General features: G+C 43.7%; 1 protein-coding gene across 1 annotated transcript; it reads right to left on the reverse strand.

Annotated features, from left to right (window-relative positions):
• LOC140796680 (uncharacterized) lies at positions 1-21177 on the reverse strand. Its single transcript, XM_073149754.1, has 4 exons — positions 20871-21177; positions 1615-1757; positions 1406-1516; positions 1-788 (listed from the first exon to the last, which is right to left on the reverse strand). The coding sequence occupies exons 1-4, from the start codon at positions 21109-21111 to the stop codon at positions 234-236; spliced, it is 1050 nt and encodes a 349-aa protein (XP_073005855.1). The 5' UTR covers positions 21112-21177; the 3' UTR covers positions 1-233.
• Positions 21178-26046: the final 4869 nt, after the last annotated feature.

The following is a 26046-nucleotide window of genomic DNA, read 5'->3' on the forward strand; positions in this document are numbered from 1 at the left end:
TTGAAAGTTTCAATTCATCAAATAATCTATTTTGGACTGCCAATATTAGTCTTTGTTAGAACACAAGCAGCATCTCAATTTCTTTGAGTTCTAACAACACACACACACACACACACACACACACACATATATATATATATATATATATATATATATATATATATATATATAGAGAGAGAGAGAGAGAGAGAGAGAGAGAGAGAGAGAGAGAGAGAGAGAGAGAGAGAGATCCATTACTTGGTGCATATGGTCAAGAGCAATCCAAAGTGATCACTGGGCAGAACTGGAGCCATCTTTCCATACTTGTTCTCGGCATAAAGGCCAGCTATTGCATCCAATCCTATCATTTCAACACTGACCATTCTAAAATCCCTCAGTTTGCACATGAACCTATCCAACCTCTTCTGCAGTTTCCTGTGCCCTTTCAGCATAGGATTAGCTCTGGTGTCAAAAGTCCATCCATCTTCACCACTACCACCCTTAAGCTCTGTCCATGCATCCACCCACCCATCCAGCAGAGGGAAACGTCCATCAGACTCATCATCCCAGTTCATGTCGCCGCCGAAGACGACGTTCCTCGCAATGTCGAGAAGCTTGATGGCCTCCTCAGCCTGAGCCGTGCGTTCCTCTTTGTGCATCTCAGGAAACGCCGGGCTCTTCATATGGATGTTAGCGACGAGGAACTCCTTGGTTAACCCAGGGGGTTCTATCTTCGCTATAATGATTTCTTTGCCAGTGGCCTTCCTAAATTGCTTGCAGTTCAGAAATTCTGCAGGTAGCTTGCTCAGCTACAATGAAGTAATTAAAGTAGCATTTCTTAATTGCTATTGAGCTGAATGTAATTGTATTAACCATCTACAATGAAGTAATAAACACTGTATGTTAGGAATAATCCATGAATATTCTCTTAAAATTAACCAGAATAACATTTTTAAAAGAATTAAGTAACCGGCCAAAACTGAGACTGAAATGTTTCCTTTTTCTAAAACTTCAAACCTTTGTAACAAGGATAATGAAATTTGTCAAGTTTTCAATGATGGTATGTTAAAAAAGAACCTATATGTACTGTCTTAAATGTATTTGAGATATAATGCATTCAACGATTGCCAAAATTCTGTTTGAATGCAAAATTACCTCCCATGAAAACAAGTGGCTGAAAAAAATTTCGAAATATACGGTCTAGTAATAAAATATTAAAAATAATTTATATATAATTCCTGTATCTAGTGTATATAATATTTAGCATAATAAACTAAAATTGCGAAATAATATATTTAGAATAATCATATAATTACTCAATAAATATTTTCAAGTATGAGAAGAGAAGCTGCGCAATAAAACTAACTTGCTTTTTAAAATAATGAGCACTTCAACATGGTGGATGTTGAACTGCTTAAAAGTATACCAGCATTGGAAAATATTTCTTGGTTTCAGCCTCATCTGGTGAAACTGAGCAATTATACAATTTCCCCCATTTGAAGCTCCGGAATATCTCGTAGATTTCTGGCGTAATCTCCTGCAGTGGAAATCATCAATTTGCAATGTGCCATTGAACAACATAGACAGATATTTTTTTTTAAGCGAACATCAAAGATGGCAACATAAATCTCATGCCTGAAAGAAGACAACATCTGGTGAATGCTTCAGAATGAGGCTACTAATAGATTTCATCCGTGCGTGGATTTCGATATCTTCAGGCCAGACATTATAACTCATAATTTTTATCATTCTTGGCAACGTATATTGTTTAGTGTTTCCTGACATAGAGAGCGGATTAATCAAACAGTTCTAAGTATTTGCATATTAAGGGTGGCAAATAGGTCGAGTTAGTCAGATTCAAGTAAATAAGTTAGAAACAAATATAAACACATCAAGCTTAGTAAATAAGTCAGAATTTCTAAATAGAAATACGACTCATTTATTTAACGGGTTAGTCGTAAATGGTTCCAATGCAACAAGTTATTTAAATTTATATAAATTATTTGTTCATATACAGGTTTATTCAAGTTATAAATAGATTCTTTTGTCTTATAAACTAGTTCCTTTTTATAAACGATATTTGGTGATATACGGGTTATTTGGGTCATAATCGAATTATCGTATCATAAACATATTATTGTGTCATAAACATGTCGGTAGGTCGGGTCATAAACAAGTTAAATGAGTTGAGGTAATAAACGCGAACACAACCTAATTATATATCGAGTTAGACGGATTGACTTTTTTATGGCCCGAACCTAACGAGACTAAATCTAAACCTAGTTAAAAGTTGATCTAAACATGTTGGATGATTTGCTAAAGTTAATTTTTGCCACCACAAACTGTTATGGGGAAAAAGAATAAGGATGTAATGATACGAACCGTATCAGATCGGATCACATCAAAGGGAGATTAGGCTCAATGGATTGAATCTAATTATCTTATTTGGTTATTTGGTTTAGTTAGAGTCTTAGTAAGTTAGGATTTTATTTAATTAGCTAAATTTAACTCTGCGCAGTTTTGGGAAAATATTCGCAGAATATTCTACATATATCCAAATAATATCAAACTAGTTGGATAAGGTCTTCAACCTCCAGATCTACAACTTTTATGTTATAACTTCTCCAAATTCGGAATCTATCAGTGACAAAATGAAAGCTTAAAGTTAATCCAAGAAGATAAGGAAGACTGGTTTAGTTGGTTTGTTAGGGTTTTAACTTAATTGTTGATTTGTTAGGATTTTTTAGAGTTGTTTAATTTAGTTGATGAGTCCTAGGGTGAGATATATATGGAGGAAATCATAATTGAGTATGAAGAAGAATGCTATTGGATTATTGATATCAATTGGTATCAAAGCTTATCAAAGTGCTATTAGAGTTTATCAATTGGTATCAGAGCCTATCAATTTGGTATCAGAGCTTAATAATTGTTATCAGAGCTTAACATGCAAATGTTTTAACAAAAATTAGAGCACCAAACTTGATAAGATCAATTCTGATAGGATATAGTTCTATTACTAATAGATGTAATCATTGGGTGGTTGGGCTGAGTTCGAGCTAGGCTTTTTGGGACAATCAGGCTTAATATTTGTTCACGACCCGATCCACTAATCACTCGGGCTGGGGTTGGGTATGTAGCTTAATATTTGTTCACTGCCCACTAACCCATTAGATATATTGCTTGGGTTGGGTATAATGGGTCTAAAATAATAGGTTAGATACAAATAATATTATACGTAACACCTAGAAAAAAAAAGGGAAGATGCGGGCCACGTGCCTGCTCATCCTCCTCCTCCCCTTTGTTTGACCTTGGCCTAAGAAAGGGGTGCTTTGTCAGGCCAGGGCGTGGGGAGGGCAGACTAGCCCTCCCCCTCCCCTCCTTGCACACACCACTGTCGGCGTGCGCCGAGGGGGGGTGGCCTCGGGCAGAGGGATGCTACCTCTCTCTTTTTCTCTCCCCCTTCCTCCTTATTTATCCCCCTCTTAGAGCTCAGGCATCGGTTACTTCTCTTCCACCCTTCTCCCTCCCACTCCGTTTGTCGTCATGATCATCGCCGATGTGGCCGAGCCGGTGTAGTCCTCATCTTCGTCGGTAAGTCCTCGCCCTCCTCATCTTTTCCTCTCCAATGCGGTGACAACGTGGCACTTCGAGCTGCGCATCGTCATCGCCCCTCCTTCCTTGGTAGGGCAGCGGCGGGTGGCCATCGACCCGGTCCCCTAGTCGGGTGGTGGCATGGGGGCAGTTGTACCTCCCCTTTTGGCTCGGGCTAGGCTATACCCAGTCCAAGTGCTAAAGGCACACTCGGGGGGTGCCTGCCTCGGGTTGGCTCCCACTAGCTCGAGCACGGTAGGCGCTTTCGAGCATGCCCGTCTCTGGTTGGGATCGACCAACTCGGGCGTGCACAACGCGGCACTTTGGGTTGCGCATCATCATCACCCCTCCTTCCCCGGTAGGGCGGCGGCGGGTGGTCGTCGGCCCGGTCCCCTAGTCGGGTGGTGGCATGGGGATGATGGTACCTCCCCTTCTGGCTCAGGCTAGGCTATACCCACTCCGAGTGCTATAGGCACACCCGGGGCGTGCCTGCCTCGGGTTGGCTCCCACCAGCTCGAGCGTGGCAGGCGCTCTCAAGCATGCCTGCCTCTAGTTGGTATCGACCAGCCCGAGCGCGTTGCACCCACCTCGGGCTTGGCTCGGCCAGCCCGGGTGCGCCTGAGTGCTGGGTCGGGCCGAGCCTGGCCTAGGCTGGGGCCTCGCTAGCCTGAGCGTTGGGCAATGGGTTGGGCCTAGCTATCTCAAGCAGTAGCGTGGGCCTGGCCAGCCCGAGTGCTGGGCTGCGGGCTGGGCCTAGCTAGCCCTGGTCAACCCTTAGCTGCGGGCTGGGCTTGGCCTAGCCTGACATGCTTCCTCTAACCTCTTTCTTTCTTGGGCTTCGCCTCACATTTTGGGGCAAGGTAGGGATTGAACTGATTTTCTTTCCCCTTTATCTTAACCCACATCATTTAATACTCTTTATCCCTATTTTCTGTCCCTAGTAAACCCTTTTAAAAAATTTTGTGCTAACTTAGTGATCCTGTCGCAGAGCACCCTATGACCAGCGCTTAGTCCGGGGCCGGCCGTGATTAAGTGGGGACTACTCTTCGCTAGGGACTTTTTAGCAAATCTAGGCAAGTGGTCTATCCACTCTTGATTCCTTATTTGATGTGATAGCATGAGCATATATGACCTACTAATCTTGGTATTTTAGCAAAAACCTATCTAATTAGTATGTTGCCTGACATAATTTGTTATTAATTTTAATGTGATGTGCTGCTACTATTCTGTTATGCTAAATTTAATTACCATGTCATGACACTTGTACACGTGCACGACCCGAAAGGGAATGATTATACATCTTGATAGTACCCGACACCTCCCCAGCTAGGATTAGGGAAGGGGGATATTTTATAGTATATATATGTAGGGCCTATGCCTGAGGTCTCAATCTGTGGATCCCAGATAATTAGGCAGCCGTATTGCCGGGCGATGGGCGATTTACTATCGATCGATGAGAATCAACCTCCCTTAAGGGTGTTTAAACTACAAAGTAAGGGTAGGATGACATAGACGTATTGGTACCTGATGACGCAGGGTAAAGGCGTCTGTGAGTGACGGCTCACGAGATTTCTGCACTATGGTGTGATGATGTGGAGCTGCGGGCTCAGAGGGTTGTATCGATGTGCGATATCGACCTCGGTGTGGGCTTACAATTGGGGTCCTTAGTCTGCTGGGGCAGACGACCGATCATGCTATTCGTCGAGTTATGGTCAAATGATTTTACCGATAGGGTCTACCCTCCCTTGAGGGCCTATGTTAGGAGTCGTACCATGCTTAAAAAATGGATAATTAGCTGTAATCCTATTGGACCATGCTTGCCAGTTAGTGACATGTGTACTCCATGTTAAGATGTATATTGCCTTATATAGCGCACTTTCTTGTATCTTGTGTTGAGTCGGGTGTGATATTATTGTTGATGACTGATTAAGGATAATACCACTTGTTGAGCGTTAGGCTCATTTCGTGTTGACATTGGATGCAGATTGACTTATACCCTAGCGGAAGGTCTGGCAATAGCTAGCTAGTAGGGTGATAGGCTTTTTAAATTTTATGTTTTATTCTGAACTTATATTCAGGGATTCGTGTCCCCATTTTGTAGCTACTTTGATCATGTACCCTTTTGTTAGGGATGCTTACTCCTTTATATTATAGTATGGATGGATTTGCTGTGGCTTGCAGGCCCTTCTCTGTTTTCGCTTATTTTATTTGGATTCCTTGTTTGATGACGTGTTGATGAGCTTGTAATTCCCCATGTGACTCTCATGTGAGGGATAAGCCTGTGAGTGCCACGTGGCGGTATTGGGGTGTTACAACATGGTATTAGAGCTAAGTTTTCAAAACAAAAAAAAGAAGAAAAAGTAGTCCAACAAATCCATCTGAGATACAATACCTTCAAAAAGATATATATATATATATATATATATATATACACAAAAAGATAAATAATAACGATAATAAAGTAGAAGTTGTCAAGACTTATATGTTTTCCTTCTAGGTTTTAATGAGTTGTCAATTCACGAATCCAAGATGCCACCCTGTCATTGTCGTACTGCCGTCTCTGAGGGCGCGTCAGCCCCAATTGGGAACCTCGATACAGAGGCAACAACGGTCGGCATAGAGAAATTTGTAGAGAGATTGATCGAGGAGGTTCCTCGTGTTCACGTAGCCTCCTCATGAACTAATGAGGCTCCCAGCCACCCCGAGAGTAGCAGAGGAGGGACATCCCTAAACCACTTCATGCAGTTGAACCCCCCCAGTTTTTAGTGGCACCACTAAGCCATTGGAGGCTAATAGATGGTTAAGGGATGTCAAGGAGATTCTGGATACCCTAGAGTGCCCTGATCGGTAGTGTGTTTCCTTCGCTACCTTCCTTCTTCGCAGCATTGCTGAGTGGTGGTGGCAGGTGACAGAGAGGCTGATTCGGCCGACACCCGGGACGGAGGTTATCACTTGGACCATATTTTCGGAGGCATTCAACCAGAAATATTTTCCTATGGCAGTGAAGAACAAGCTGCGGAGGGATTTCAATGATTTGAAGCAAGGAACCATGACGGTGGCTTAGTATGAGGCGATCTTCAATGCCCTATCTCATTTCACCACTTATCTGGGTTCCTAATGATGGGGTCGGGCTGAGCGCTTCCGCGAGGGCTTGGGTCTTGGTATTAGGGAGCGATTATCTGTTTTGGGGCCCCTTTCCTTCGCCATGACTGTTGAGCGGGCCTTGGTTGTAGAAGCTAATATTTTAGAGCGGAAGGCCTTGACCAAGATTACGGGAGCAATCTGGATGTCGTCATGGCCAGGGGTGGGATGGTCGCTGCTCTAGTTTGAGCTCCAGGCCGGGTGGCTCCTAGTAAAGACTTGTTTACCATCCGTACCAAGTAGGCAGTTCTACCACGGATCAGCTCCTCCTAGTACGAGCTCCGATAGTTCGGGGCGCATCAGTCGAGCCCTCTCTCAGGCTAGCGTTGGTGGTCCCGTGCGGAGCACCTAGGCTGCCACAAGGACCGAGATCATACCCAGACCTTCTGAGACGCGGGGGTCTTACAATTCTGGCCATGAGGGTCACATGTCTAGAGATTTCTCTCATCCTCGTCGTCCCGCTCAGTGTTTCCTATGTGGCCAATAGGTCTATCTTCACGACCACTGCCCAACACGATTTACCCCCTCTTCCCCACCCGCTGCTGTTTCGGTGCCCGAAGCCTCTCGAGCTTCTTTCCTGGGTGGTCGGGGTCGTCAATTTGCTAGAGTCGGCCCATCACACCGAGGTAGAGGCCCACGCATCAGTCGGTATTTGCTATGACATAGATGGACGCTTTGGGTTCTAATGAGGTGGCTACAAGTACTATGACCTTATTTTCTCGGCCTGCTAAGGTCCTGTTTGACCCGAGGGCCACACATTCATTCATTTCTTACATTTCTGTCTCATGTTGACCGTCCTACTGAGTTTCTCGATGAGCCTCTCCTGATATCCACCTCCTTGGGGGACGCATCTGAGATTGGCCATGTCCTCCATGCTTGTGTCATTGGCTTCGGTGAGTGGGACTTCTTGGTGGATCTGCTGCCCTTGGAAATGCAAGATTTTGACATTATTCTAGGGACAGATTGGCTATTATCCTACCATGCTAGCATCAACTTCTTCCGAAAGGAAGTTGTGCTACAGTTGAGCTGGGGTGCGGTTTGTCAGATTCGCAAGTTTTGCCCAGGTCTCTTGGCTCGCATCTGTTCCACACTCCATACCCAACAATTGGTGCCGGGCTACTACTCCGACCCTTTCTCCTTGGACCTAGCTCCATCTGGCGGGCCCTTCTATCTTACGGATGTGGTTGTGGCCCGTGAGTTCCTGGACGTCTTCCCTGAAGACATTGTAGGGCTGCCCCCTGATCACGGAGTCGGGTTCTCTATTATTCTAGTTCCCGGCGTAGGGCCTGTGTCAAAGGCGCCCTATCGAATGGCACCTTTGGAGATGGCAGAGCTTCGAAGACAAAATGACAATCTCCTCCACAAAGGATTTATTCGCCCTAGTGTATCTCCATAGGGCGCGCCAATCTTGTTCGTTAAGAAGAAGGACGGTACCCTATGCTTATGCATCGATTATCGGGAGTTGACCTTTTTGATCAACTCCACGGTGCCAGGGTCTTCTCAAAGATTGACCTACGGACAGGTTATCACCAGCTCATAATTAGGGAGGAGGATATTCCGAAGATGGCATTTCGCTCTCGGCATGGTCACTATGCATTTTTGGTCATGCCTTTTGGGTTGACTAATGCGCCAGCCGTTTTCATGGATTTAATGAACCGGGTGTTTCACCCGTTCGTAGATATGTTTGTGGTGGTGTTTATTGATGACATTCTGGTTTATTCTTCCAGCGAGCAGGAGCACGAGCAGCTTCTCCGGTTAGTGCTGCAGACCTTGAGGGAGGAACGTCTTTTTGCCAAATTCTCTAAATGTGAGTTTTGGTTGGAGGAGGTGGTCTTTCTGGGCCATGTTATGTCAGGAGATGGCATCCGGGTTGACCAATCGAAGATCTCAGCGGTGTTGAAATGGAAGCGACCGACTAGTGCCCCTGAACTTCGGAGTTTTCTAGGGCTTGCCGGTATTACAGATGCTTTGTGGAGGGATTTTCAAAAGTCGCCTCCCTTCTTTCTAGGTTGACCCGCAAAAACTAACAGTTTATGTGGAACTCAGATTGTGAAGAGGGCTTTATGGAGTTGAAACATCGACTGACGACAACCTCTATCCTCACGGTACCTCGGAGTGGGGCTGCATTCTAGGTGTACTATGACACATCCATTTGCGGCTTAGGATGCTTACTGATGCAACAAGGGAGGGTGATAGCTTATGCCTCACGTCAACTGAAGGACTATGAGAAGAACTACCCCACTCATGACGTGGAGTTAGCCACAATTATTTTTGCTCTCAAAATTTGGCGACACCATCTTTATGGGGAGAAGTGCGAAATCTTTTTTGATCATAAGAGCCTCAAGTATTTATTCACTTAGAAAGATTTAAACCTTTGTCAGCTGCGATGGCTAGAGCTAGTCAACGATTATGATTGCACCATCAACTACCACCCGGGAAAAGCTAACGTTGTGGCAGATGCATTGAGTAGGAAGTCCTCGGGCAATCTCGTCTTTGTGCTTACTGAGCAACCGGTTCTTTTGAGGGATTTGCAACGTCTGGATACTCCAATACTAGCTCAAAAGGGAGGGAGGAGACTCCTTGCCTAACCGCCAAACCCACTCTTCCGGATGGGATTAAGGCGGCCCAGGGGGACGATTCCACCTTTCCCCAAATTATATAGCAAGTGCTGAGCGGTAGGAGGAACAAATTTAGTTTGGACCCAACAGGAGTTTTGAGGTTCACGGAAAGATTATGTGTACCCGAGTTGGGGGGATTACGGGAAGAAATTTTGGTAGAAGCCTGTCAGTCTACTTACGCCGGTATCATAGCATGAGGGGTTATGTGCACGATCCTTCCCATATTCTCCAGTATGAGCCCGTCCGCCTCTAGAAGGATTTGAGCTATAAAGAGTAGCCGGTACAGATTGTTGACACAGGGGTGAAGACACTAAGAGCTACTAAGAGTAGCCGGTGGCCTCTAGTAGAGGGTCGCTGCCTTTCTCTCTCCCCCCCTTCCTCCCTATTTATCCCCCTCTTAGAGCTCGGGCATCGGTTACTTCTCTTCCACTCCGTCCGTCGTCGTGATTATCACTGACGTGGCTGGGCCGGTGTAGTCCTCGTCTTCATCGGTAAGTCCTCTCCCTCCACATCTTTTCCTTTCCAATGTGGTGACAACGCAGCGCTTTAGGCTGCTCGTCGTCACCGCCCCTCCTTCCCCAGCAGGGCAGCGACGGGTGGCCGTCGGCCTGGTCCCCTAGTGGTGGTGGCAAGGGGGGAGGGGAGGTGGTACTAGCCCAAGCACTGGGTTGTTGGTTGGGCCTGGCTAGCTTGAGTGCTGGGCTACGGACCGAGCCTGGCCAGCCTGGGCTCGACCCTTGGCTACGGGCTGGGCTTGGCCCAGCCTGACATGCTACCTCTAGCCTTTTCTTCTTGGGCTTTGCGTCACATTTTGGGGTAGGATAGGGATTGAAACGGTTTTCTTTTTTCTTTCCCCTTTATCTTAACCCGCAGTTTTTAATACTCTTTATCCCTATTTTTTGTCCCTAGTAATAAACCCTTTTTAAGATTTTGGTGCTGACTCAGTGATTCTATTGTAGAGCACCCTATGACCAGCATTCAGCCTGAGGCCGGCTGTGATTAGGTGGGGACTACTCTTCGCCAGGGACTTTTTAGCGAATCTAGGCAAGTGGTCTATCCACTATTGATTCCTTATTTCATGTGATAGCTATTACGATCTGACCATATGGGTTAAGTCGAGTTAAGTTGAGTCGAGTCTAGTTTAGTCATGTGAGCTATTAAGATAAGTCAAAATAAGTTATGACAGCCCTTAATGCAAGTCTAGATAAGGCGAGTCCGAATAAGTCACGACAGCCCTTAAAGCAAGTCAAATTAAGTCAAGTAAGCCTTTAAGGCAAGTCCTAATTCGAGTCGTGTTAACCTTTAAGGCTAAGTCCGAGTAGGACTCATTATACCCCACCTCTATATATAGAGGGCCAGGGCTTTTTTGTTATAGAGCAAGAATCTAGTAATCGAAGAATCCAAGTATCCAAGTATTGAGAATTAATTAAATTTAGTTATTTTCTTATTACCGTATTTACCGTTTTATCGTAGCCATTAGATCGCCATTACCTTTCTAGGAGTAGATCATATCCGTAGAACCTCTAAAGCTTCTAAACTCCAGCCACACCTTCCTCCAGCAGCCACCCTATAATACGGCCATCCACTACCACCCTTGGCCGTCCGCCACCCTCCAACGACCGCCACAACATTAGATATTTGTTACGATCACGCCTCTGGCTATGGAGCTCTGATACCAGCTTGATACGATCTCGCCTTTTTGGTGAAGGGTCGATCTCTTCCAATTCTTGATCTGGACTAGATATGGCATGGAACTTTGAAATAAGATCCCGAAATATGCCGCCGTCGGATTGATGTGAAACTTTGATATGTGGTAGCCCCAGAAAAGAGCTTTCCAACAAATCTAGTTGCAGGCGAATCGGATGTGGGGATCGCGAGATATCGTCTGATTTGTGGACAAAGCTCAGATGGTCTATTTTGGATCCGTGGATGGAGGCATGTGATCCTAGGTAATGGTGCTTGAAGGTGGACCGGCGTTAATGTGGTGGCACCAGTGAAAAGTGATGGTGGAAGGGTTGTGGTTGATGGAAGGATTAGGGTAAGTGTGAGATAGATTGGACGAAGGGGGAGAAGAGGGCCACCCCTAAGGGACTAGGGTGATTAGCCGGACGAGGGAGGTTAGAAGCGGCGTCGCCGGGGTTTAAGAGAACGGGAGCGAAGAAGACGAAGGAGGCAAGACAAAACTCAATCTCAATAATCAATAATCAATTTAGTTGCCTACCACATCCTTTTATAGGCTAACCAACAACTCAAATTAACCCTAAAAACATAATTTTCGTCGACCGCGTTCGAACTCGCCCGACCGCGTTCGAACGCACCGAGTTCACTCTTCTGGATTTGCGAATGCGATGCAGGCGTTCGAACGCGCGATCGAACGCGCCTGTCGGTATTTGCGAACACGATGCAGGCGTTCACAGTGCGTTCGAACGCACAGTACATTCTCTTCACCACGTTCACAACCCCGTTCACAAACCGCGTTCGAACTCACTCCACCCGCGTTCGAACGCGACTTACAAAAAATTTATTTTAATGGAAATTAAACACTAAAACATGAAATAAAAACACTCCTAAAGTGAATCCATGCTCGAGACGATGTCGGTGAAGTCTGAATCGTATCAATCCACCACGCTTCCGCAACCTTGTCCTCAAGGTTTGAAGTTTGGAAAGCGATCCATGATATCTGACTCTAGCTCCCGGTGTAGACTCGTCGCAGGTTTGCCCAGCCACTCAATTAGCACTTTAGTCTCTAATCTGGTCCCATGGCGTCTTCTCCTGCGGCCTAATACTCGGACCGGTTCAGTGGGGCCATCCTCCTCCATTAGTTCGGGTAAGGCCGAACCCACCACATGGTTAGGCCCGATTTGGGCCTTCAATGCTGATACATGGAAGACCGGATGTATCCTGGTTCCTTCAGGTAGGTCCAACGGTAAGCTACTGGACCGATTCGTTGTAGCACTCGGTACGGACCGTAGTACTTGTAACCCAACTTTTGGTTCAATATTGGTCTCAATGTGGATTGCCGATAAGGTTGAGCTCGAACGAACACCAATTGATCCACCTCAAATTCTCGCTCACGTCGGCCTTTGTCATGAGTTTGCTTCATGCGGTTTTGGGCTTTGGCTAGGTGAGTATTGAGCAGTCTCAATGTTTCTTCTCGATCAGCAAGCTCCAAGTCAAGCTCGGTCCTATCCGCCGCCGCGAGTCTATCATAGGCACGCAAGACAGGGGGAGTGCGCCCATAAACCGCCTCAAAGGGGGTCATGCCGATGCTAGAGTGATGAGCAGTATTGTATGACCACTCAGCCCATGGAAGGAATTTGACCCAATCCTTTGGTCGTTCCGCCACAAAGCATCGCAAGTATTGCTCCAGTCCGCGATTCACCACCTCAGTTTGGCCATCCGTCTCCGGGGTGATAAGCTGAACTCAGGTTGATTTGAGTCCCTTGCAATCTGAAGAACTCGGACCAAAACTCACTGATGAAGATGCGATCCCGGTCTGACAAGATCGTCCTAGGCATCCCATGCAAGCGTGCCACTTCCCGAACAAAAATTTCAGCAACCCTTTTTGCTGAAAACGGGTGAGACAATGTTATGAAATGAGCATATTTGCTTAGTCTATCCACACAACAAACACCACCGATTGTCCCCGAACCTCCGGCAGCCCCTCGATGAAGTCCATGGAGATATCCTCCCAAATATGCTCTAGTATAGGTAGTGGTTGTAGCAGCCCGCTAGGCTTGAGTGCCTCCGATTTGACTCGTTGGCAGATTTGACATTCACGCACATACTTCTTCACGTCCATCTTCATCGCTGTCCATGTACAGTTTTGGGCCAGCCGCTTGTAGGTACATAATACCCCTTCATGCCCTGCTATAGGAGTATCATGGAAGTGTGCCATCAATAGTCTCCGTAGCTCTTCGTTCCGGGGTACCTTGATTCACTCGCACTCTAGTACTAACCCATCGCGCTCCTCGTGCTCGGGGTGGCTTGAGGGGTTCTCTCTCAACTCCTCCATGAGTTGGACCAGCTCACTATCCTCTGCACTAGCTCTCCGCAGATCTGAGAAGAAAGGAAAGGTGGGCGCCGAGAAAGAGGCGAGCTCCCTTGCGACCCCTTCATTTGGAAGTTCAAGCAGCGGTTGGCTTCCATCTAGCAGCACTCTCTTGTCATTTTTCCAAAACGTCAATGTGAGGCTTGTAAAATCAAATGTCACGGGCCCCAAGCTTCGAAGCCATTGGGTCCCCAAAACAATATCGGCACCTTGCAAGGCCAACGGATAAAGATCCAATGTGAAAGTTTGGCCTTGCACCTTCAATTCTGCACCTCCACAAATAGAATCTGCTCGCAATGTGGTGCCATCTCCGATCATCACATCGAACCCTTCCGTGGGTTCCGACTCGAGCCCAATCTTCCTAAGGAGCCTCTTGTCAATGAAGTTGTGGGTGGACCCGGTGTCAATCAAGATTCTCACCGTGGTTTTCTTGACTACCCCGTTCACCCGCAAGGTCTTTGGCGCAGCTGTCCCCGAATAGGCGTGGAGGGAGATTTCGGCTATCATATCCTCCACGGGTTGCTCCTCAGCTTCTTCTCCTTGATGTCCAGCCACATCTGCACCTTCAGCTGCAAACTCGTCCTCCGCTTCCTCCAATCCAGCGATTAGCATCACCGATCCCATCGGTTTAGCATAGCGATGCCCGGGTACAAACTTCTCATCACAACGGAAGCATAGGCCGTTGGCTCTTCTTTCTTCTACTTGGGCTGGTGTGAGTGCTCGTCCCGGACCTCTAGGTGCATACTTCACATCTTGGAATGGCTTCAAGGGTGCTCGAGGAGGTACCACTGTAGCAGCAACCCTTGGTACTCCGATAGTATTTCCCGCCGCTATGTTTGGTTGAGCTTGATTGCGGCTTCCTTGGCTCATCCAACTCTGTTTCAAGTGTATCTTCATGGCCCTATGTTTGTCTTCCATAAGCACCGCATCTTCGAAGGCCTCCTTTAAGGTTCTAGGCCTTAAAGCCCTCACATCGGCTTGTATGTCACCCCGCAGCCCGGAGATGAAAGTGCTGCGAAGTTGCTGATCCGTCCATGGTGGATGACATCGGCTACTAATCCTCTCAAATTCTTCTTGGTATGACCCAACCGTGGTCTTTTGCACCGTCTTTGAGAGGAGAGCATCAAAGTCTTCATATCCCGATGCTCCAAATCGCCGAGTGATAACGGCGCAAAATTCAGCCCAAGTTTCGATAGCCTCAGTGGCATTGGCTGCTCGAAACCAATGAAGCGCCGCATCCTCAAGATGGAAGCTCGCAAGCATCACCTTGTACTCTTCCGTCGTTCCTTGGTATGCAAAGAATTGCTCCGCCCTATACAACCAATCGATCAGGTTGCCACCTTTGAACTTGGGGAATTCGAGACGCACAACTTGTCCACAGATGCCATTGTCTCATTCTGGATCATGTCCTTGTCTAACCGGGGGAGGATGCACCATGAAGGGTTGATGATCCCTCCTTCGGTTTTGATTAACTTGCCGTGGTTCCGGATTGTATTGACCCGCCCACAGATCTTGATCTCCAAGGCGGTCTCCATAGTGGTTCACCCGTCGGATGGGTTCACCTACAACTGGACCTGGTGTAACCATCCTTGCTTGCCTCTGCCCATAGGGTGGTGGTAGCAGCGGCTCTTGTGGTTGCAAAGGTTGAACCGGTGGCGGTGGGTTCAAGGGGGTGGACTCGCGTCGTGGGGTCGATGGTGCTTTCCCGTTCGCCATTGCTTCCCTTGTCGCCCGTAGTTCCCGCATCATCTCCATCACCATCTGGTTGTTAATGGCCATTTGCTCTGAAAGAGACCCCAACACGACTTGAACGCTAGGTTCTTCCGTATTCTGATTAGATCGGGCGGTTCCACGGGTGGAAGTCCCTACAATCGTTTCTCCCTCCTCTATTGGGAGAATCTCTTCTTCATCATCTCGCCGTGCAGCCATGGATCTGGTTGTCGTCATTGGAAGTGCTTGTCTGAGGAATGGTGGCTCTGATACCAGCTTGTTACGATCACGCCTTTGGCTATGGAGCTCTGATACCAGCTTGATACGATCTCGCCTTTTTGGTGAAGGGTCGATCTCTTCCAATTCTTGATCTAGACTAGATCTGGCACGGAACTTTGAAATAAGATCCCGAAATATGCCGCCATCGGATCGACGTTTGATATGTTGTAGCCCCAGAAAAGAGCTTTCCAACAAATCTAGTTTTAGGCGAATCAGATGTGGGGATCTCGAGATATCGTCCGATTTGTGGACAAAGGTCAGATGGTTTGTTTTGGATCCGTGGATGGAGGCACGTGATCCTAGGTAATTGTGGTTGAAGGTGGACCGGCGTTAATGTGGTGGCACCGTGAAAAGTGATGGTGGAAGGGTTGTGGTTGATGGAAGGATTAGGGCAAGTGTGGGATAGATTGGACGAAGGGGGAGAAGAGGGCCACCCCTAAGGGACTAGGGTGATTAGCTGGACGAGGGAGGTTAGAAGCAGCGTCGCCAGGGATTGAGAGAACGGGAGCGAAGAAGACGAAGGAGGCAAGGCAAAACTCAATCTCAATAACCAATAATCAATTTGGTTGCCTACCACATCCTTTTATAGGCTAACCAACAACTCAAATTAACCCTAAAAACATAATTTTCGTCGACCGCGTTCGAACTCGCCCGACTGCGTTCGAACGCACCGAGTTCGCTCTTCTAGATTTGCGAACGCGATACAGGCGTTTGAACGCGCGATCGAACACGCCTGTCGGTATTTGCGAACGCGATGCAGGCGTTCACAGTGCATTCGAACGCACAGTACATTCTCTTTACCACGTTCACAACCCCGTTCACAAACCGCGTTCGAACTCACTCCACCCGCGTTCGAACGCGACTTACAGAAAACTTATTTTAATGGAAATTAAACACTAAAACATGAAATAAAAACACTCCTAAAGTGAATCAATGCTTGAGACGACGTCAGTGAAGTCCGAATCGTATCAGTCTTCACCGCTGTCCATGTACAGTTTTGGGCTAGCCGCTTGTAGGTACGTAATACCCCTTCATGCCCTGCTATAGGAGTATCATGGAAGTGTGCCATCAATAGTCTCCGTAGCTCTTCGTTCCGGGGTACCTTGATTCGCCCGCACTCTAGTACTAACCCATCGCGCTCCTCGTGCTCGGGGTGGCTTGAGGGGTTCTCTCTCAACTCCTCCATGAGTTGGACCAGCTCACTATCCTCTGCACTAGCTCTCCGCAGATCTGAGAAGAAAGGAAAGGTGGGCGCCGAGAAAGAGGCGAGCTCCCTTGCGACCCCTTCATTTGGAAGTTCAAGCAGCGGTTGGCTTCCATCTAGCAGCACTCTCTTGTCATTTTTCCAAAACGTCAATGTGAGGCTTGTAAAATCAAATGTCACGGGCCCCAAGCTTCGAAGCCATTGGGTCCCCAAAACAATATCGGCACCTTGCAAGGCCAACGGATAAAGATCCAATGTGAAAGTTTGGCCTTGCACCTTCAATTCTGCACCTCCACAAATAGAATCTGCTCGCAATGTGGTGTCATCTCCAATCATCACATCGAACCCTTCCGTGGGTTCCGACTCTATTGGGAGAATCTCTTCTTCATCATCTCGCCGTGCAACCATGGATCTGGTTGTCGTCATTGGAAGCGCTTATCTGAGGAACGGTGGCTCTGATACCAGCTTGTTACGATCACGCCTCTGGCTATGGAGCTCTGATACCAGCTTGATACGATCTCGCCTTTTTGGTGAAGGGTCGATCTCTTCCAATTCTTGATCTGGACTAGATCTGGCACGGAAATTTGAAATAAGATCCCGAAATATGCCGTTGTCGGATTGAGTGAAACTTTGATATGTTGTAGCCCCAGAAAAGAGCTTTCCAACAAATCTAGTTGCAGGCGAATCGGATGTGGGGATCTTGAGATATCGTCCGATTTGTGGACAAAGCTCAGATGGTCTGTTTTGGATCCGTGGATGGAGGCACGTGATCCTAGGTAATGGTAGTTGAAGGTGGACTGGCGTTAATGTGGTGGCACTAGTGAAAAGTGATGGTGGAAGGGTTTTGGTTGATGGAAGGATTAGGGCAAGTGTGGGGATAGATTGGACGAAGGGGGAGAAGAGGGCCACCCCTAAGGGACTAGGGTGATTAGCCGGACAAGGGAGGTTAGAAGCGGCGTCGCCGGGGTTTGAGAGAACGGGAGCGAAGAAGACGAAGGAGGCAAGGCAAAACTCAATCTCAATAATCAATAATCAATTTGGTTGCCTACCACATCCTTTTATAGGCTAACCAACAACTCAAATTAACCCTAAAAACATAATTTTCGTCGACCGCGTTCGAACTCGCCCGACCGCGTTCGAACGCACCGAGTTCGCTCTTCTGGATTTGTGAACGTGATGCAGGCGTTCGAACGCGTGATCGAACACACCTGTCGGTATTTGCAAACGCGATGCAGGCTTTCACAGTGCGTTCGAACGCACCGCGTTCGAACGCACAGTACATTCTCTTCACCACGTTCACAACCCCGTTCACAAACCGCGTTCGAACTCACTCCACCCGTGTTCGAACGCGACTTACAGAAAACTTATTTTAATAGAAATTAATCACGAAAACATGAAATAAAAACACTCCTAAAGTGAATCCATGCTCGAGACGATGTCAGTGAAGTCCGAATCGTATCAATATTTACTTGTTCTACCCTCTCGACCTATCTCCACTATTTTAATTTTATCTTTTTATCCTAACCTCTGATTTAGGTGAAATCAGAGCCATTAGAACCCTAACTCATGAGGCTACCTAATTTTCATAACTTTCTTATGTCCAGAGAAGTCCAGATTTGGTTCATAACATTAGTATCAGAGCTGACGTTCCTTGGAAAATGGTTAACACTTGATCCAAGACCAACGAGGAGGGATCAACCATGGAGGACCACAATCTCATCTCCGTTCTTGTGAGAGTTTCTTCAGCGTCCCCTCCAACGCTAGCAATTGTCGATGACGAGCCACCGACATGGGCAAAAGCTTTTTTTAAAGCATTTTCGATCAAGTTGAAGGAGAATGCAAAGGAGATCCAAACCGCCCTTAAGAACTCATTTCAGGCCTTGACAAAGGTCCTACTAGCCACCCTCCACCGACCTGTGCCGCCAACGCCGCCGGCCAACATGGAATCTGGCCACCCACGGCAAGAAAACCTAAGTCATGAGGGAGGGGATGAGCTGGCCAAAACTATGGCCTCGACCCCTCCTCCAATCGTGGTGGAGGTTTCTCCACCACTGCAGATCCTCACAGCTACCGCAGCGACGCCGGAGCAGCCGATAGAGATTGTCCCCCAAGTCGCCTTCCCTATCCACATTGGGAGCTAGGACCGAAAACCCTAGCCTCCCACCGGCGGCCATCCGGTTGTTCCCGGTCCCCGCTGCCTCATCCGATCCCTTCCATGGGACCCCCGCACTTGAGCCAAACTGGTGGCAGTCATAATAGAAGGCCGAAAGAGCGTTGTCGATGACCCTCCTCGCTGTAGCAAAACTACGATAGGTGGCCGCGTGTCCAGCATTCCAACAACCACCCGATGGCCACGGTCAGCCTCCTTGGGCCGACTGCCACCTAATGGTGGCCACTACAGCCGTCGGAGACCACCACATGGTCGAACCCGACGGCCATGCTCGCGACATTATTACCCGAGCGAGGCCACGTTGGGGTGGCCTCTATAGGCCTCACCACCATCTCGGCTCCACGACAGTGGGACTACGGCCACCAACCACAGCCGCCGAGGACTGGCGGACCCGCCAGCAAGGCACCACGGCCGCCGCTACAGCCACCCGAGCCCAAGCTCGATACTTGGCTTCCACCGCTGCTCACTACCAATTTGCCGCTGTGAGGACCAGCCAGGGGCCAACTGCTGGTGACCCACGATTGAACCCAGCCGTTGTTGCCCCCCATGCAGACCACAGCAGCATCCCTATGCTGAAATCTAATTTTAACCCTAGGGTTAGGTTTTTAGATATTGAGTGGGAGAGATAAAGTGCACGTATCTCGAGGCATGTTAAATTTTTTGCAATCTGATTGGATCAACTTGCTCAAACCAGTTGGGAGGCCATGAGCACAACTTGGAGCTTGAGGAAAACTGGTGGAATGAATCGGTGGGCCCGCGCTATCGGATTGAGTCATATCTATATGCAGATCCGTGGGCCTACGAGCACAACATAAATCAGAAGATCCAGCTCGCGTACTAGTCACCTTGAGAATAAGGTGTCAAAAGCGTGATGGATTGTTACGATCCGACCACATGGGTTAAGTCGAGTCAAGTCGAGTCGAATCTGGTTTAGTCATGTGAGCCATTAAGGCAAGTCGAAATAAGTCATGATAATCCTTAACGCAAGTCTAGATAAGACGAGTCTATATAAGTCACGACAACCCTTAAGACAAGTCTAATTAAGTCAAGTAAGCCTTTAAGGCGAGTCCTAATTTGAGTAGCGTTAGCCTTTAGAGCTAAGTCCAAGTATGACTTATTGTACCCTACCTCTATATATAGAGGGGTAGGGCTTCTTTGTTATAGAGCAAGAATTCAATAATCGAAGAATCCAAGTATCCAAGCATTGAGAATTAATTGAGTTTAGTTATTTTCTTATTACCGTATTTACGGTTTTATCGTAGCCGTTAGATCGATTGAGTTTAGTTATTTTCTTATTACCGTATTTACGGTTTTATCGTAGCCGTTAGATCGTCATTATCTTTCTAGGAGTAGATCATATCTAGGTATTTTAGAAATGTTTTAGAAATGTTGCACATGGTAATTTGTTTTGGACTCTTTGTTTGATGACTACATGTTGATGAGTTTAATAGGCTTATATGAAGACATTTTAATTATCTTTCATAGGAACATATTTATATATTGATATATAGTTTATTAAATATTCAATGTGGGACTAAAAATATTATAGAAATATGCATGCATTATGGGTTGGGCCATAGATGAGAGTAGTGAATCGGGCTTTTAGGTTGGGCTGGTCGGGCAATGCTTAGCCTATGCCGTCGTCCATTACCATATTGGGCTTGGGTCGGGCTGGGCCTAAATCAGGCTCGGTACAGTGACCTTGCTCCGAAGGGAAAGCTGAGCTAGCTGCATTCCTAGCTACTTAGTACCCTTCTTTCACTTAAAGCTATCTAAGACATTTAGGAGCTGTGTAACTGCTCTTAGCCTGATTAAAATCGGGCGGGTTCATGTCGAATTTGAGCGGGTCGGACCTAATAATCATGTCTAATTACTACCTTATTAGCTATGAGAGGGATGGAAATTGGACACTTCGTATCCTAGCAATTCTTTTCCTTCAAAACCTATGGTTTTAATTTGTGTGGATAAACCTATGGTTTTTAATACATTGGCAAACGAGAAGCTATAGATCTTATCTAGAAGGATTGTATACATAATAAAGGGTATTTCCATCTTTTAACAATATAATTCGATGAAGGATATAAACAACTTTAAGCTGTTATTAACTTAATTTGGAAGAAAATTTACCAAAACTTTGCAAAGAAGTACTCCGTCCATTACTGCACGACGACGACGATGACGGAATCACGGCGTCGAGCATTCTCTCGTCGATGTTGTCACTCCTTTCCGATGACGATGACGATGACGTGGCGAGTCTCCTTGAACGGAGGGCCCGAATAGCCGTCCCTGTGACCCAGAGCCAGAAGACCCATTCCGGCGCCAGGATTGCCGTCGACCCAGTGACCAAGAGCCAGAAGAGCCATCCCATCTCTCTCAGACTTCTCTACTACTACTCGTTACTTGATGCTCTCCTACTTTCCTCTTGCTTTTCTTAATGGAGTTCTCATGGTGATATATATATAGTTTAAAAGCTATCCAAAGAATATTTCACCCGGTATCATGGTACACAAAGAATATAGGTATATTACGAAAGAATGGCACTTTAGTTATTAGGAATATTTTTATTAAAAACTAATTATAAAAGTGGTTCTCAAATAATCAAAAAAATTTAGTGACAATAAAAATATTTTTAATAATATATAATAATAATTATGATATTTTAAAATTTCCAGTGACAATTATAAATAAAAAACCAAAATCTTTAAAAGATAGTTCAAGTCTAATCAAATCGATGGGGCTTGGATTCATTCATACAATATACAATATGAGCCGCAATATTCTATAGTCTTAGTGATAGTTAGCTTCAAATTTGGAGCCCATAAAAAAAATTGAAGCTCACTTTTATTTTTTTAAAGTTTTTTTTTTAAATTCCAACTTTTTCCAATAAATATTTTATTTAATTATTTTAAATATTAAATTATTTTTGCATTAATTTAAATTTTAAAAATTTTATTATTTATAAAATAAATATTTTTATTATTATTTAAAATCGATGTGTCCTAAAGTATAATTACTCAAAATTATTTTCCAATGTAAATACTAAATGTTAAAATACATCAAACATGAAATACATCAAATCTGTAGCTATGGAGATGACTTACTAAAATATTAAATATTTATTATTTTTATTATTAAATATTAATTATTGCTTATTTTGTGTAATGTAATTTTAATATTTTTAGTTAATGACTTGTAATGCTTATTTCGATATTTATTTTATGTAGTATAATTTCGATGTGTTTAATTAAAAAATTAGTAATTTAAAATTACTTCTAAAACTATTAGATATTAGTCTTATTTTAAATATCTCGATGAGAGTTTTCTAACCATATGTTTTTTTTATTAAAAAATAATAATACTAAGATGACCTATTAAATATATATATATATATATTATTTTAATAAATATGGAACTCAGTGCATTAGAGTGCACCTGGCTTTTAGCTCCATATTGGCTCCAAATATGGAGCAGCGGTTGGAGATACTCTTAAAGACTTTGAGCTATTGCCTAAATTTTTGAGGATATCGGATGATGCTGAGTATGTTTAGATTAGTGACATTATTTATTAGAAAGAGAAGTATAAGTTAAGTCTTTCAGATATTTTTGAAATAACTTGTATTTATCGTTTTACTTGATATTAGTGATAGTATTGAGAGATAATCTTTTGAGTATGTTTGAGATCAGAGTATATATTCAGTAAATTGGAGATAATTTACTTAAATAGGTTGTATCATATTATCATAGGTGATTATGGCATTACGATGTGTATTGTGGTAGTTAGTAGGAAAAGTGATAAAATTGAGATAACTTGTGGTATTTTGGAGTAGAATATGATTTACTTAATAGATGACAACACTTTTTATATTGTAGAATGAATGTACGCTTCTTTGCATACCAGTGGTATTATTGATGTTTATAGACATGATATAATTACCTGACTCACTTAGATCTAGAAATTTAAATTTTGTAAGTGAATTACTTGTGGTTGTCTAATGTTAGGAGTTAATGAGTAAACTAATAAGTGAAGTATAAGTTATAAATCTGAAAAAGTGAGATGGCTCAGTAGTTGATTTGATTAGAAGGTACTAGAACTAGATTTGTAGATTTCCTTACAATACCAGTGTGATTTGTAGATTTCCTTTCTTTCTTTCTTCCTTTTTCTCCTTCTTCCTCAGCTCCTTCTCTGTCCTTCTACACAGTGTTGGGACAGTGCTGGGCCGGGCCCAGCACTGATGGCAGATGTAATTAATTTATTAATTAATTAGTTTATTTATGTTATTTATTTAGGTATTTTTCTTCTTAATTAATGCAAATAGATTATTTAGACATTAACTATTTTAATAATATTATATATCCTTCAATATAATTTTATTAATGATAATTTTTATAATTAATGATTAATTAGGTATAAATATAGGTAATACTTATATTTATTTATTTATTTACATATCTATTAGATTAATAGATAGATTTGTAAATTATAATTATTAGATTTATATTCTAATATCCTCATCATATATATTTTAAGTATTTCTATTAATTTTATAATTATTCTGCAATAAATAAAATACTAGGTTTATTTAGTTATTTATTTATTATTTTATTGAGTAAAGACTGCGTTGTCCCTAATTAATCAAGATAGTGTATGAATTATAAAATTAATTAAAATTAGACCACCTCTATACTTATTTAGCCTTTTATTTTATTTTATAATTATATATTTAGAAATACTCTTATATAAAAGGAAACAGGCCTCTTCTCCTTATATTATAACTAACATTTTATAATAATAAAGAATTATAATATTTGAATCGTATCTATATTATAGACCTAGTTATGTAATCAAAAATAAAGAAGAGTGATTCTAAATCTAATAAACCTTTATATTTTAACTGAATTAATTCTAATTAGATAAACGGCTAACATCATACTACTTAAATATTTCAGATCTCAAACCCCCGTGGACCTTGCTAGCGATGAGTGTCACTTGGTTACCTGACGGACGTGAGAGATGCGTGGATCTTCTGATCAGACGGTGAGTAGTCTTATCCCTTAGATGCCTTTCTCAAATTAGGTTATATTATATATTTGTGTATATGCATGTTTTGGCCTCCAGCATGATTATATGATTTTATCTAGAGATGATTATAGTCGAGCATATTTTATCATGCATTCGATTATATTGATTTGGAATATGAGTACATTGGTGATATATATAGAGATGATCAGAGATGATTCTACTGTTATGATTGTTTACCGAGTTGATCTGTAGCATGAGTATGCATGTAATAGATTAGCACGAGTATGCATGTAATAGATTAGCACGAGTATGCATGTGTTGACGATACAGTTGGAGACTACATTGCATCATTTTCTCTTGATTCCTATTCCACCTAAATTCATGTTATGCATTGACTTGTTATCGTACTGGATATATGCATTTGCTCTGTCATTTAGAAGGAAAGCATGAAATGTGATTGATAGGATAGTTGATAGAAAGCGTGAGGATACCCGAGTGGGCGCGAGGGTTAGGACGCGCTTGGTGGATGATTGATCGCTTGACATAGTCGCGATCCTGTTGGCCTTACGTCTGAGGTCGTTAGTATGTGTGCGCAGCAGACATTCGGACACATGCCGTTCGCTAGGGCATATGTGGCGAGTTATCCTCACGAGGTTTCTATCAACTATGTGGGTGCCCGGTCCGGATGGATGTTGATACCCTAGCGGGTGGCGGGGTATGGTTATATTAGAGATACTCTTGCGGGTGGCGGAGTATGCTCTGAGCCTTTGGACATGATATTGAGACCGGGTACCGGGTATTGACTGTGCACAGTGGTTTAGTATGTCGATATTATACTGAGATGTCGGTGATGATTATGATGTTGAGAAATGCATATGATTTCATTATCATTTGATTACCTGATTATCGAGTGGTCAATATTTATCATATATGATTGCATTTGATATCATAACGTGGTCATGGTCGGCATGCATCATGTGTCATATTTGAGAGAGAGTTATGATGATAGTATGATACGGAGATTTGTTTACTCATGGTCGAGGATTATATACTTTTATCAGTTATGACATGTTATCTACTTTTTATTTATATATTATTGAGGATACATTCATATATTCATTCATGGCATGATACTCTTTCTGATTCATATTATCCAGTATATGATTTACTCTCTGTTTGGCATCACTGATTCGGGGTAAGGTCTATTCACTGAGCCTTTTGCTCATGACTCTCTTTATTTTTTTTCTAATCCCCTCAGATATGTGGTACGTGATAACGACTTGAGAAGATATTCTAGAGCAATGATGAGGTAAGCTATAGATGCGAGATGGTATAGATGATAGTTTATATAGAAATTAAGTTGTACCAGTATCTGATACTTGTATTCTTTTGTATTAGACGATGATTTGTATAATACAGGTCGAATCATAGTGTACTCTTGTATTAGTTATTTTAGTTGTATCTTGATGGTTTGTTGTGGCCTGTGTGGGTCCTGCCAGATTATGTAGCGGTCTAGTGTATATTATTGTGGACTTTTATATTTATATGTTAACAGGTTTATTTGGTTAAGAGTATGATTTATTTGGTGATGGATTATGTGATCATGGATAGATTAGCATGTTTTATTTGATGATGTCATAATTATATGTGCACAGGAGAGTATCTGGGTGTGACGGGCCCCGCCCGACCTGTCGCGTGCGCCGCGCGTGCCGTGTGGGCGCGTGGGCGTGCACGTGCCGGGCGGGGGCGTTACATATAAAGTGACAAATTTAAAATTTATGTTCAGAAAGAAATAAATTATAAAAAGATACATAATAAAGCATCACTCCTTTATCTTAACATGGAGCAATTCCATCTTGGTGCTGTTTTCCAACTTTTCAAGATTCGTTTGTACAGGAATCAAAAAAAGAAGTATAAAGATCATTTACTTAGTCCAGAAGTTTTCTATTGGTTTTGGAGTTCTTAATTTCCAAGATTAGGTAATACCTAAAACTAGGAACACTAATACAACACGAGCTTTCTTTAACTATTTGAGTACTATCTAATTATAGTAAGTCATAGTCATAATTATTATAATTAAATCGAACATTTAATTGGATCCGAATTAGGTCAGTGTGCTATTGTTCAACTAGTAGGTCACTCGGTCTAATAACTGATTTAATATAAAAATATTTTTGAAATATAAATAATATGTAAGTAGTTCTAAATAATTTTAAATATTTAAAACAAAATATAATTATATATCTCGTGTTATTCGCTATCTTTGATAACAATATATGCAGT

This window comes from Typha latifolia, chromosome 10 (assembly GCF_019914945.1).
Source record: "Typha latifolia isolate L0001 chromosome 10, TyphaL0001v2, whole genome shotgun sequence".
NCBI classification, from domain to species: domain Eukaryota; kingdom Viridiplantae; phylum Streptophyta; class Magnoliopsida; order Poales; family Typhaceae; genus Typha; species Typha latifolia.

Bases quoted from the DNA above. Each gene is read 5' to 3' on its own strand.
- LOC140796680 (XM_073149754.1), bottom strand. From the start codon at position 21,111: ATGGGATGGCTCTTCTGGCTCTTGGTCACTGGGTCGACGGCAATCCTG. The intron at 1,758-20,870 runs GTAAATTTTCTT...TCTCTATGTCAG, and splicing joins TACTTCTTTGCAAAGTTTTG to GAAACACTAAACAATATACG. The intron at 1,517-1,614 runs GCATGAGATTTA...TTTCCACTGCAG, and splicing joins CAGATGTTGTCTTCTTTCAG to GAGATTACGCCAGAAATCTA.